Here is a 12,261-nt window from a genome sequence, read left to right on the forward strand (position 1 = left end):
AGTTGCTAAAAGATAAATGGGTCCCAATTCAAATCAAGCATGAAGTCTCCCTAGAAGCTAAAATGACCAAACTGAGGTCATTGTACTTTGGCCATATTATGAAAAGGCAAGACTCAGTGGAAAAGACAATAATGCTAGGAAAAGTTGAAGGCAGAAGGAAAAGTGGAAGACCCAACATGAGATGGATTGACTCAACCAAGGAAGCCACAGCCCCCAGTTTGGAAGACTTGAGCAAGTCTGTTAGCAACAGGATGTTTTGGAAGTCATTAATTCACAGGGTCACCATAAATCAGAAGCAACGTGATGGCACTTAATGCACACACTCATTTTGCTCTGAATACATAAGGCAGTGAAGCTTCTGAGCTCCTGCACTAGCTGTGATGTGATATGCACAAGTGTGCTGGCACAAGTGTCTGCAGATTTCTCCCACTAGAGCAGGGGTGGGGAACAGTTGCTCTCTAGATGTTTTTTGCCTACAACTCCCATCAGCCCCAGCCAGCACAGCCAATTGGATTTGTAGGCAAAAAAAAAATCTGGAGAACCACTGTTCCCCACCCTTGCGCTAGAGTAATATTGTTATCTGGGGAAAAAGTATAATTGGTGGCATTGTGGACTATGAGTATTAACCATGGGCATTCCCTTAATCCATAACACCAGTGAAATGACAATACATAATCTATCACATTACTTTTACCTACAGGGAAACTGACTGGTTGTGGCTCCTCCATACACATATGATGTGTTAAACCCACTGATTTCCCACAGCTTCATTCACGTGCTGCATCAGAACAGTTAAGTGGCTGCCTCAAATATATCAGGGTATGCCTGCACCACCGGTTCATGTGCAGAATGGGGAGCATAGATGTTGTGCACACCAGCGTTTTTGCGGGAAACAGAACTGGTCTGTGTGGAAAGACACCCACATAGAAAATATAGGTGTAAGTCTGCACTTGAGCGAAGATATTCACTGAGCACCAACCATTTACTTTAGAACTCAGACTTTGGTTTCTTGATGCTTAGCCAAAGTAGACCCCTGACATTCTTAGCCAGTGCGAGAACTTGCCTGTAAGGCATCCAAGACCGAAGGGCGGGGAAGGTGTTCCTTGCAGTGAAGACTGCTGCGGGAGCCCCCCTTCGCCAGCTGTGAGTGCCTTAAACTCTAGCGTGGCTACCCGCCCGCGTAGATTTGTGCGCGCGCAACCTTCCTCAAGCGAAGCGCCTTCAGCTTGTGTGCGCGTGAGCTCCCCCGGCTCACACTTGGCTGCACGTGCAGCAACGCCCCTTCTTCACCCTTGCGCGCGTCAGGCCGTGCGACCTGGACGAGCGCTGCCCGGATCCTTCCTCCACCCCCCCTCCCCTTCCCTCTCTTTCCTTGCTGCTTACTGCAGTGTTAGGGGGAGGGCAAAGCTACAGCAAGATGGCGTTGCTTTTTCTCCTAGGGTCAGCACTGGAACAGCTCCTTCCTTTGCACTCCCACTAGGACCGGCAGCTGCTCTTGAATGGTGCACCAGCTCTGCAGCCTCCTATCTTACCCTGGTATTATCGCTGCCGTGAACGACCCCCGCCCTCTCCCTTCAGCGGCTTTTGTTTTGGTGCAAAGCTTTCCCTCCCCGTGTGACTGCCGGGGAGGGGGGGCCGGGGAGTGTGTGATAACATTTCCCCCCCAAGAAAACACTCACTAGGATGAATCTAGGCTGGACCCTGCACCGCGTCAGGTGCAATTCGATTTTGCAGGCAGCTTCTTAACAGTTTTTTGTATTAGGTTTTGGGTTTTTTTTAATTTTGCATTTGGCGCCTCGAGTGCCAGGGTGTTTGCAGTTAAAAGGGGGGGGGGCAGCTTTCTTATGTTACCACTTGCAGCTGCGGCAATTACAGCCTGAACCCCTTAATCTTCCCATGGAGGATCTAATCTGCTAAAAAAAAAAATACCTGAAGGAGACGCATTGGAATAATAACATGGAGGAAGAGGAGGAGCTGCAGTACTGAATTCCCCGGCTGCGCGATCCAGAGGAGAGATGGTGGTTTTTAATGTGGCACCAGTGCAAGTTCTGGAGTTGTGAGAGCTTTGAAAGCCCCCCTTTCCCACCGCCTCACCTGCCCAGTGCCTGCCGCCTCTGTCATTTATTTTTGATTCCTTTTCTCTCTTCCTCTCATCCCCCATAACCCCCACCCCCCTTTTCTGCTTTGCCATGGGAATGGTGGCAGATCTCTTGGCTATTGTCATGTCGGCTTCATTTTTCAACCCCAGCTTTGCCTTCAGTTCGCACTTCGACCCCGGTAAGTTGATTTATTTCTGTAGCTTTGGGGCAAAACCAGCCAGCTAATGATTCCTTTCTCCTCCCCAGTGGGGAACCCCCCCCCCTACTCTTTCCCGTTTCTTCTCCGGCTTTGATTCCCTTTCCTCCTTCCCCCTCCCCCCATCACAGAAGTGGTTTGATTATGGAGCATGTTATTCTTTCCCCTTGGAGGCACCTAACGCCCCCCCCCTCGCGCTGCGCTTTTGCATTGTTTAACCCTTTGCGTACCACATCCCTTGTGTGGAACTGTTTGGTAGTGCGCTAACACAAACGAACCGTTCATTCTCCCTGAACAGCTGGATTTGTGTTTTAAGAAAGAATCCAGAGGAATAGATTCCTACGGCAAAGTTACACCACCATTTGACAGCTCTTCCGCCTTTCCCTTCCCACCATCCTTTGTGGAAATGTAGGGGTATGTGGAAAGAGTTCCTGCCTGGGCATCTTGAGACGCTTCAAAGCCTGACTCTTACTGATGTTTGACTTCCTTGGAGCCGGGTGTTGCACCACACTCCCAGTAGTCGCTGTGTAAAGGTGGCCTGTGTGTGTGTATGTTAAGGTATGAGCCATTGCCTGGAATTTGCCAAAAGAAGCAATTGCATAAGGTTTATGATGACCCTTTCTGGGCCTTCCCTCTGCATTCTGGAAACCTTTGCTTTGGGTAAAGTCCAACCAAAGTGGGGCTGTCAGTAACAGTTTGCCTTGCGCAGGGCCTTTTCTGCCTATGGGATTACCCTCCCTTGGCTAGGAGATGATTGATAAACCTTTTGAATGGGTAATTGCTAGTCTTTGGATTTGTGGAGGGGCAGCATGTTGTCTTTGCAAGGTAGAATTGCATCCCTGAGGAACTTGGATTTCCTGGTGACAGGTTTCACCGCTTTTCTCAGCCAGAAGTTCTGAAAGGTAGAAACAAAAGCTCTTTGTTGATATCTTGGTTTGTTCCTGAAGTGGTTTTTATGTCCATTGTCTTACTGGCTTGTGCTTTATGGTTGAAATCACTTTGAGTGCCCGTGGGGGTGCTGTGTATGAAACTGCCACCTCATCTCTTTCCATGGGGTTGTGCATCCCCGGTCTTTACCTGCACGCTGGTGGAAAACGGATTCAATTAACTATGAATGAAACGTGAAATTGTCCTTGATATCGCCAAATGTCACAGTTCCAGTTTCCTGCTGGGATTGTTATGTAAAAGCAAACAGGCCAAGATCTGCACTGATTTTTTTTTTTTTTAAGATAGTGGCATAATTTTCTGGATTCCACTGCAGTTGCATCTTGTGGGCCTTGAGTGATGTACTGGACTCAGCTATGGGCTGAATTTTATCTATCTGATGAAAACTGTGTCAGAGAAATAGGGAAAGATAAACCAGCTAAATTCATCCCACATTAAACTTAGTTAGTTGGTTATACCTGGTTGATTTGGTGCTTTTTTTTCTGTGTTATACAACCTTCTGCAAAGACAATGAATGGTTCAATGCTAGTTTGCTAGATTACTGGTTTAGCATATGAGATAACTCACAAGTTCATCATGCAGGAAATAAGAAGCAGTGTGTTATATAAGTAGATATTTTGCAGCTTTTATGTTACAACTATAACACATGCCCAAAATGAATATAAGTCTAGTCCCTTATTTAAATTACTGTTGAAGTAGAGGTCCTGATCTTACATTTACCAATCTGGCCACAGATAGAGATTGATAAATAGAAGAGGATATGCATACTTCTTTGCTTTCATTGTAGTTCAATTCCATATGCAAAGATTATTTAGATTTTTGAAAAAAACCTTGTCAGTGTCCCTTTCCTAAAAGCAACAGAGACATCTAGTAATAATAGGTGTAAAGGAATGTACACTTGGAAAAGATTCATATTTTGCTAACATAGTGTTAACTATTACCACTCAGGGAAAAGATTTTGATGCAATTTGTGGTTCGCATCCTGCAAACATTGACTTAACACATGCAACCACCAAAATAGCAAACATTGTTAGATGCACTTAGGAAAAGAATAAGAAATTATTCAGAAAGAATCAGAATATATCTATATTAATCATTGGGTGTGCTGCATGTTTATATTGCAAATAGTGCATGAATTTCTGGTTACTTATCTTAAAAAGTATGTAGGAGAACCTGAAGGGGTATGGATAACAGCTGCAGAACTTCCATGGGGGTAAGGCAAAAAGACTTCTTTTTCAGTTTAGAAAAAAAAAATGGAGAAGAGAGCCTAAAATATGTATTCACTTGAAGGAAAGATGACCCCGAGTGTAAGATAACACCCCCCCCCATGTTATGTCCCAAAATATTATTATTGGTTATAGCTGTAATTTCTTTGTGAATTAAAACAGTGCCCCTTTTTTAATGGCATATTTTGAAAAAAGAGAGTTTTCCATTTGAGTAAATACAGTAGCATATGGATTGAAGAAAGTAGATAGGGAGCCATTGCTTAATTTTATATAATGCTGAAACTAAGGGAAACACACAGTGAAATGACAAAAATGTGTCCGTGGGAGGCATTGAACAGTTCTTTGCCATCAGAAATGGCAAATGGTCAGTTGTATGGAGCTGTGACTTTGGGCACAATTTTCCGGTTTAGTTTTATGTTGACAATGCACAGCTGTTCTGCATGATCTTCAATATGTCTGGGCTTCATCAATTCTCAAGTGTGCCAGGGGATCTGCATCACAATAGTGGTATAGTTGCTTCCCTGATGTTTTCTTGGCTTCAGTAATAGGGTTGCTCTGGGTCATCCCATACAACATCATTCCAGATTTTGGCATAAGTGTGCAGAGTAGGGTAGACTTAAATTTTCCATAGGGAGACTTAGTGGATGGATTTTGCAGATGCATAGAGTCTGAAAGTCCCCCCCCCCCCCTAAAATCAGATTATCAAGAGTTCTTGTTTGTTGTTTGCTTTCCCCTTGCTTGATCCATCTTTCCATCTTAAACAAAATAGCAAAAGAGTTTTAAGCATGTTTGTATTTTAAGTAAAAAAATCATTAAGAACATAAAAGAAGCCATGTTGGATCAGGCCAGTGACCCATCCAGTCCAACACTCTGTCACTAGGTGTCATCAGGAGATTCACCAGTGGGGCTCTCCCACTGTTGCCCGCTCCAAGCACCAAGAATACAGAGCATCACATGTCCCAGACAGAGAGTTCCATCAATACCCTGTGCCTAATAGCCACTGATAGACCTCTGCTCCATATGTTTATCCAATCCCCTTCTGCAGCCATCTATGCATGTAGCTGCCACCACGTTCTGTGGCAGTGACTTCCATACGTGAATCACCCTTTGGGTGAAGAAGTACTTCCTTTTATCCATTCTAGCCTGACTGCTCAGCAATTTCATTGAATGCCCACGAGTTCTTGTATTGTGAGAAAGGGAGAAAAGTACTTCTTTCTCTACCTTCTCTGTCCCATGCATAATCTTGTAAATCTTGATCATGTCACTCTTCAGTCGACGTTTCTCCAAGCTAAAGAGCTCCAAGCATTTTAACTTTTCTTCATAGGGAAAGCGCTCCAACCCTTTCATCATTCTAGTTGCCCTTTTCTGGACTTTTTCCAATGCTATAATATCTTTTTTGAGGTGTGGTGACCAGAACTGTACACAGCACTCCAAATAAGGCCACACCATTGATTTATACAGGGGCATTACGATACTGGCTTATTTGTTTTCAGTGCCTTTCCTAATAACTCTCAGCATAGTGTTGGCCTTTTTTATTGCAGTTGCACACTGTCTAGACATTTTCAGTGGGTTATCCACCACAACTCCAAGATCTCTCTCTTGGTCAGTCTTTGCCAAGTTCACACCCCATCAATGTGTATTTATAGTTGGATTTTTGGCCCCAATGTGCATTACTTTGCCACACTGAACCTCATTTGTCACGTTGACACCCACTTTCCCAGCCTCAGCAGATCCCTTTGGAATGCTTCACAATCCTCTCTTGTTCTTACCACTCTGGACAATTTAGTGTCATCCACAAACTTAGCCACTTCACTGCTTACTCCCAACTCCAAATAATTGATGATTATTAATCATTAAGATCCATAACTATGAATATTTTTATTTCCATTATTTCTTTAGATTAAGGCAACTTCTTCTGTGGTGGCTAGATTTACCTCCATGGAGAGCATGGGCTTTGGCATTACATGACTCTCCAAGATACAAGGTCTTTGTCATACCATCATTCGTCCAGGTAGAAGTCCACTGATGAATTACATGGTCATAGTATTGTTCCTTGGGATTATAGTTGTTTCTCAACTAACTCATGTGGGCTTCAAACATGAGTGCAGAAGTTTCATGGGTATTCCAGCAGAAGGAAAAATGGAGAGGCCTGCCCATTGTACATGCAGAATTTTTAGGGCTGACTGGATTTTGCCTGTCACCTCACTAGAGTGTGAGCTCCTCAGTGAGGCTTGGCACAATGACCATTCAGTAAATAAGACGAGTTCAAGATATTGATCTTATTGAAAGGAGTTTTTGTAATATCATCTTAAGGCAGCATGGGAAATGGGTTGTGCATAAGACTGCAGAAGGCCGTATGCATATCATGAGTCTTGAATATATTGGAAAAAAAGAGAAAGCAGTCAGTGTAGATCTTACTGAATAATGCAATGTTAACATTTTAAACATAGTTCCTAAAAACAGTAAAAGGCTGCAATTCTATTCCACAGAGGACTGCCAAAGCCCTCTCAGGGGTAGGTTAGGCCTTGTAGAAAAGAGTATTCCATAATAAGGGTGCTGTCACCAAATAGGCCCTGTTCCTTGTAGGTGCCGACCTCACCTCAGCTAGAGAAGGCTCCCATGACAGGACTCCACTGGCAGATCTTACTCCCCCCCCCAAAAAAAAAAAATTAGCCATCATAAATTGCTCTGGTCCTAGCCATGTAGGACTTTTAAGGTGAACATCTTAAATTTAACCTGGAGACAAATTGGTGGCAAGTGCAATGTTATTCATGTTAGCAATCTGTCATCCATTTGATTATCAAGAAGAAGAGGAAGGAGAAGACGACTGCTGATTTATACCCTGCCCTTCTCTCTGAATCTCAGAGTCTCAGAGCGGCTTACAATCGCCTTTATCTTCTTCCCCTGCAACAGACACCCTGTGAGGTGGGGGGGGGGGCTGAAAGAGCTCTCCCAGAAGCTGCCCCTTCGAGGACAGTTCTGTGAGAGCTATGGCTGACCCAAGGCATTCCAGGGGCTGCAAGTTGAGGAGTGGGTAATCAAACCTGGCTCTCCCAGATAAGAGTCCACACACTTAACCACTACACCAAACTGGACAGCTGCATTTTAGACCAATTGAAGAGTCTGAATAACCTTGAAGGCATTAAGTAGTCTAAATCTGGACATTACAAAGGCAGGTGTGATCAGGCCCAATTGGGGGGGCGCATGTCAGCAGCTGCATTGCACCAAGAGCTCTTGGGCCCAGAAGTGGCCCAAAGAGACCCAAAACAAGCCTGAGAGTTTCCTGAAGTACCAGGATGAAGTCTAGTATTTATATCTTACGTTGTTAGCCTACATAGCAGTTTTATCCTTTACATTGTTGTTACATTGAATTCTCAAGAGTTCTCAAGATCTTCCACTAGCTTCTGCAGAGACATCATTTAGCAAACTCAAGCTGATTAAGAATTTTTTAAAGTCTACAGTGTCTCAGTAATGTCTTGTAGGTTTGGCGAGGCTGAGTGTTGAATCAAACCTTGCCAGAATAGTTAATGTTGATGCTGTAATTACATTTTTTTCACACAAAAATGCAAGTAAATGCAAAGACTTTTAAAAACCCCTTTTTAAAAACCTTATGCCTAAAACCATTGTGGATTTTTGTTTTTTTTTTAAAAAGATGACTAAGGCAGCAGGAAAGGGGCCATGAGAATTTATGTTTTGCAGCACCTTAAAAAATTCCTCTGTGATGGTTGCATGGTCACTTTCCAACAGAGAGCATGGCTGGTGAATCACCAAAGATAGAAAAAGTCATTCCAAGCAACAGCTGTCTCCTGAATGACTAGGAAAGCACTGAATTCATGAGCATCCCCAAAACTGTTTTCTTGGTCTTACAGATGCCTCCATTCGGAGCAGCCAGTACATGTACTTAATTGCTCTCTCTATGCTTAAAATCAAGTGTACAGCTTTTATAAAATTCAGCTCTGCAGTGGCTGCTCATGTGTCATCAATGGCACAAAATACCTTTAACCAACATTGGATGGTATGTCAGTTGTGACCCTTCCTGAAAAACATTAATGGATCATGGTTATCCATGCTATGGTAACGTCCAGGCTACACACTATGACTTGGATCCCATGAAACATTTCCATTGATGGGAGAGAATTCTGGCAGTTGAGCAGCCCTTACTTGCCACTTCCTTCTTGCAGCAGTCCAAAATGCTCCTCTGAAATAATGCTCCTGGGTGGACAGGGAACCCCAAAGAACAATGGTGGTAGATGTGTGTGTGGGGAAGGGGGAAGCCAGAGGTCTGCATTGAGAGGAGGCAAACGGTATAATTTGCCCTTCTTCCGTTAGTAGAAATCCTTCATGAGATCCAACTCTATATGTGGAATTTCCTGTGCAAATTATTAGAAATTTCTGTTTGGTTCAGATACAGCTGTGAAGTGATTGCTTGAAGTGCTTAAAGGACTTTACTGGCTATGGAATGCTTCTTGGGCATAGTTGAAAGTGCTGTTTTTTAACCTGCAAATCCTTAAGTCTCCTTCATCTTTGGGCTTTATTATTACCATGTCTGTCAAGCTAGCCAATGATTTGCATAAATTACGCAAACTAAGTTCATTGGTGTACATGTTCTTAAGTTGCATAATTTATTTTGTTTCTGCTAGCAATGCAAATGAACAAGCTGTGTAGAAACGGCATTTCCCAATGGCAGGGTTGTGACCTGGCACCGGGCCACCTGGGCCTTGATCCCGGGTTGCGAGGCCTCCCGCTGATGTCCCCCCCCGCCTCCCCCCGCAGCATTGCGCTGGCCCCCGCCCCTCCTCCTCCCTCCCTTCCCCACCCCAGGACAATTTCGGGCTGTGTAAAGCCCTCCATCTCCCTCTCCCCTCCAACTACCCCATCAGCGGGGAAAATGATGCGCTCCAAGCGCTGACTCGTTGCTCAGGCAGGCCAGCAGCAGACGGAAGGGACGCGTCTAAAAAGGGCGCCACAACTGTTCCTGTCCCCACACTTCGAAGTGTGCTCCAAGCACTGACTTGTTGCTCAGGCAGACCAATGGCAGATAGAAGAGACGACGTTCGAAAAGGGTGCCACGATTGTTCCCGCCCCCACACTTTTCGGATGCTGTCTCTTCCATCTGCCACTGGCCTGCCTGAGCAATGCTGTGCCACGGGGTGGGGGCCAAACTTGGCCTGATTTCCCCCTGGCCAGAGTCAGCGGTTTAAAAGGTAAGTTGCTCCCATCCCGTTTCTTTCCATTTTTTCTTTTCCTTTCCTTTCTTCCTTTTGTCCCTCCTTTCTTTCACTCCTTCCCTCCCTTTTCCTTCCTTATTTCCTTTCTCTTTCTTTTTTCTTTTTTTCTCTATTTGTTTCCAACCCTCTCCTCCTCCTTCCCTCCCTCCCTCCCTTTCATTCATTCTTTCTATCTGTCTTTTTTCCCTATTTGCTTAATTTCCCACTCCGCTTCCTCTCTGTCAGTCTTTCCCCCTGTCTCCTTTCTTCCTTCCTTGCTTGCAATGCTAATCTGAGTAAAGTGTGTGGGGGGGGAAGAAGCTTGAAATGCCCTGCTATTTCATGTATCCCCAGTGCTGCCATTTCCCTTCCTTCCTTCCTTCCTTCCTTCCTTCCTTCCTTCCTTCCTTCCTTCCTTCCTTCCTTCCTTCCTTCCTTCCTTCCTTCCTTCCTTCCTTCCTTCCTTCCTTCCTTCCTTCCTTCCTTCCTTCCTCCCTCCCTCCCTCCCTCCCTCCCTCCCTCTCTCCCTTCCTTCCGGGGTGGGGAGAGAAGCTTGAAATGCCCTGCCATTTCATGTTTTCCCATGCTGCCATTTCATGTTTTCCCAGGCTGAGAGCATATATTTTTAGTTTTCTGCTGTGTGATCCTTGTGCTTTTTCTTGATGTTTTATTTTTAAAATTGCATTGCAAAATCCCACTATTCTCCTACCTTTCCTAAACAAAATATTGTAAGAGTTTTAGGCTTGTTTGTACATCATTTCCTGTCTCCCGGCTCCACCCCCAAATTTTAGTGGGCCACGAAGAAGTGTAAAAATAACTGGGCCACGCGGGGAGAAAGTTTGGGAATCCCCAGACTATTGGAAATTGTATTACACTTCCTTCTGGCTTACATGCACCAGTGAAGGCTCCCACTGCAGTTTTTAGAAAGGAATATATCTTGAGACAAGGAAAATGTCCAGAAATATTTAGTATTTCTGTTTGTTATAGCTTATAAGGATGCAGTTGTAGCAAAACCACAGTTTCTTTTAGGTATCATCTGACTTTATTACTTAAATAGGGTTACAAGCATCAGGTTTTCTGTAGGCATTATTTGATGGTAGGTTGTATTTTAGTAGATAGTAACATGTAAGGAAGTGAGAAGCTGAGAAGTTGAGAACAAGGAAGCTAGAAGATTTCACACTAACCCTTTACACACACAACCACCTGTTCTTTGGTGGTGATGTGATGGTGAATCAATGTCAATAAGTCCTTTCTGGCATTCCCACCCCCTGCCTTCCTGCCAGGCCAGTGACACCATTGGGAAAAATTTAATGCCATCTTCTGGTTACTGTTGTGTTTTATTGGTTTAATTTGTTTGGAATTATGTTTATATGATATGTTGTACATTGCCCGGAGCCTGGTTTCTCTGGGGGATGGTGATCTAAAATCAAATTGAATGAATGAATGAAACCAATGTGCCTGGAGTAGGTGGGCATGAGAGCAGTAGCTAGGTTTACGGTCTCCGGGTTGGTAAATTGGTGCAGATTCGGCAGTGGAACCTGGGGAAGATGGGGTTTGGAGAGGGAAAGGTCTTGGCTTGGCTTCGCAAACGAAGATTTAAGAAGGGTGCAATAGTCCACGTCTGCTGCAGGCTCGCTGGTGGCTGACAAGACCAATGCGGGACAGGCAGGTCCGGCCACTGTGGCTGCAGGGAAAAGTCTGATTTAGGGTTGGTGCTGTAGCAGTGCGATTCTTCCTCAATCTCCTTTTGTCCTCAAGACCAGCTATGCGTGCGTTCTCAAAGGAAGAGACAGCCTGGTGGATGGTGTGCCTCCATGCTTTGCGATCTGAGGCTAGGTCAGACCACTGGTGATGGTTGATGCGACAGGTGCCAAGGGATTTCTTCAAGGAGTCCTTGTACCTCTTCTTTGGTGCCCCTCTATATCGATGGCCGGTGGAGAGTTCGCCATACAGGGCAATCTTGGGAAGGCGGTGGTTTTCCATCCTAGAAATATGCCCTGCCCAGCGCAGCTGCGTCTTCAACAGCAGTGCCTCGATGCTGGTAACCTCCGCCCGCTTGAGGACTTCAGTGTTGGTCACAAAGTCACTCCAGTGGATGTTGAGGATGGTGCGAAGGCAGCGCTGATGAAAGCGCTCGAGGAGTCGCAGGTGATGACGGTATAAAACCCACGATTCGGAGCCATAGATGAGGGTTGTCATCACAACCGCTTTGTAAACATTGATCTTTGTGCCTTTTTTCAGATGCTTGTTGCTCCACACTCTTTTGTGCAGTCGGCCAAATGCACAGTTTGCCTTTGCCAGCCTGTTGTCAATCTCCTTGTCGATCTTGGCATCTGAGGAGATGATGCACCCCAGGTAGCTGAACTGCTGGACTGTCTTCAGAACTGATTCGCCCACAGTGATGCAGGGAGGGTGATAATCTTCCTGGGCTGCAGGCTGGTGGAGAACTTCTGTCTTCTTCAGACTAACTTCTAGGCCGAATAGCTTGGCAGCCTCTGCAAAGCAGGACGTCATATGCTGCAGAGCTGATACCGAGTGGGAGACGAGTGCAGCATCATCAGCAAACAGTAGCTCTCGGATGAGTTTTT

General features: G+C 45.1%; 1 protein-coding gene across 3 annotated transcripts in view; it reads left to right on the forward strand.

Moving 5' to 3' along the window:
- The first annotated feature begins 1,318 nt into the window (after window positions 1–1,318).
- The window catches only part of AATK (apoptosis associated tyrosine kinase), a 97,816-nt gene continuing 86,873 nt past the window's right edge, over window positions 1,319–12,261 (forward strand). For all 3 annotated transcript variants that reach the window (XM_060252212.1, XM_060252213.1, XM_060252214.1), the window contains exon 1: window positions 1,319–2,277. In XM_060252212.1, the coding sequence (XP_060108195.1) occupies window positions 2,190–2,277 (88 nt within the window). In that variant the 5' untranslated portion in view covers window positions 1,319–2,189. The remainder of the gene's footprint in view (window positions 2,278–12,261) is intronic.

Source organism: Heteronotia binoei, chromosome 13, assembly GCF_032191835.1.
Source record: "Heteronotia binoei isolate CCM8104 ecotype False Entrance Well chromosome 13, APGP_CSIRO_Hbin_v1, whole genome shotgun sequence".
NCBI classification, from domain to species: Eukaryota; Metazoa; Chordata; class Lepidosauria; order Squamata; family Gekkonidae; genus Heteronotia; species Heteronotia binoei.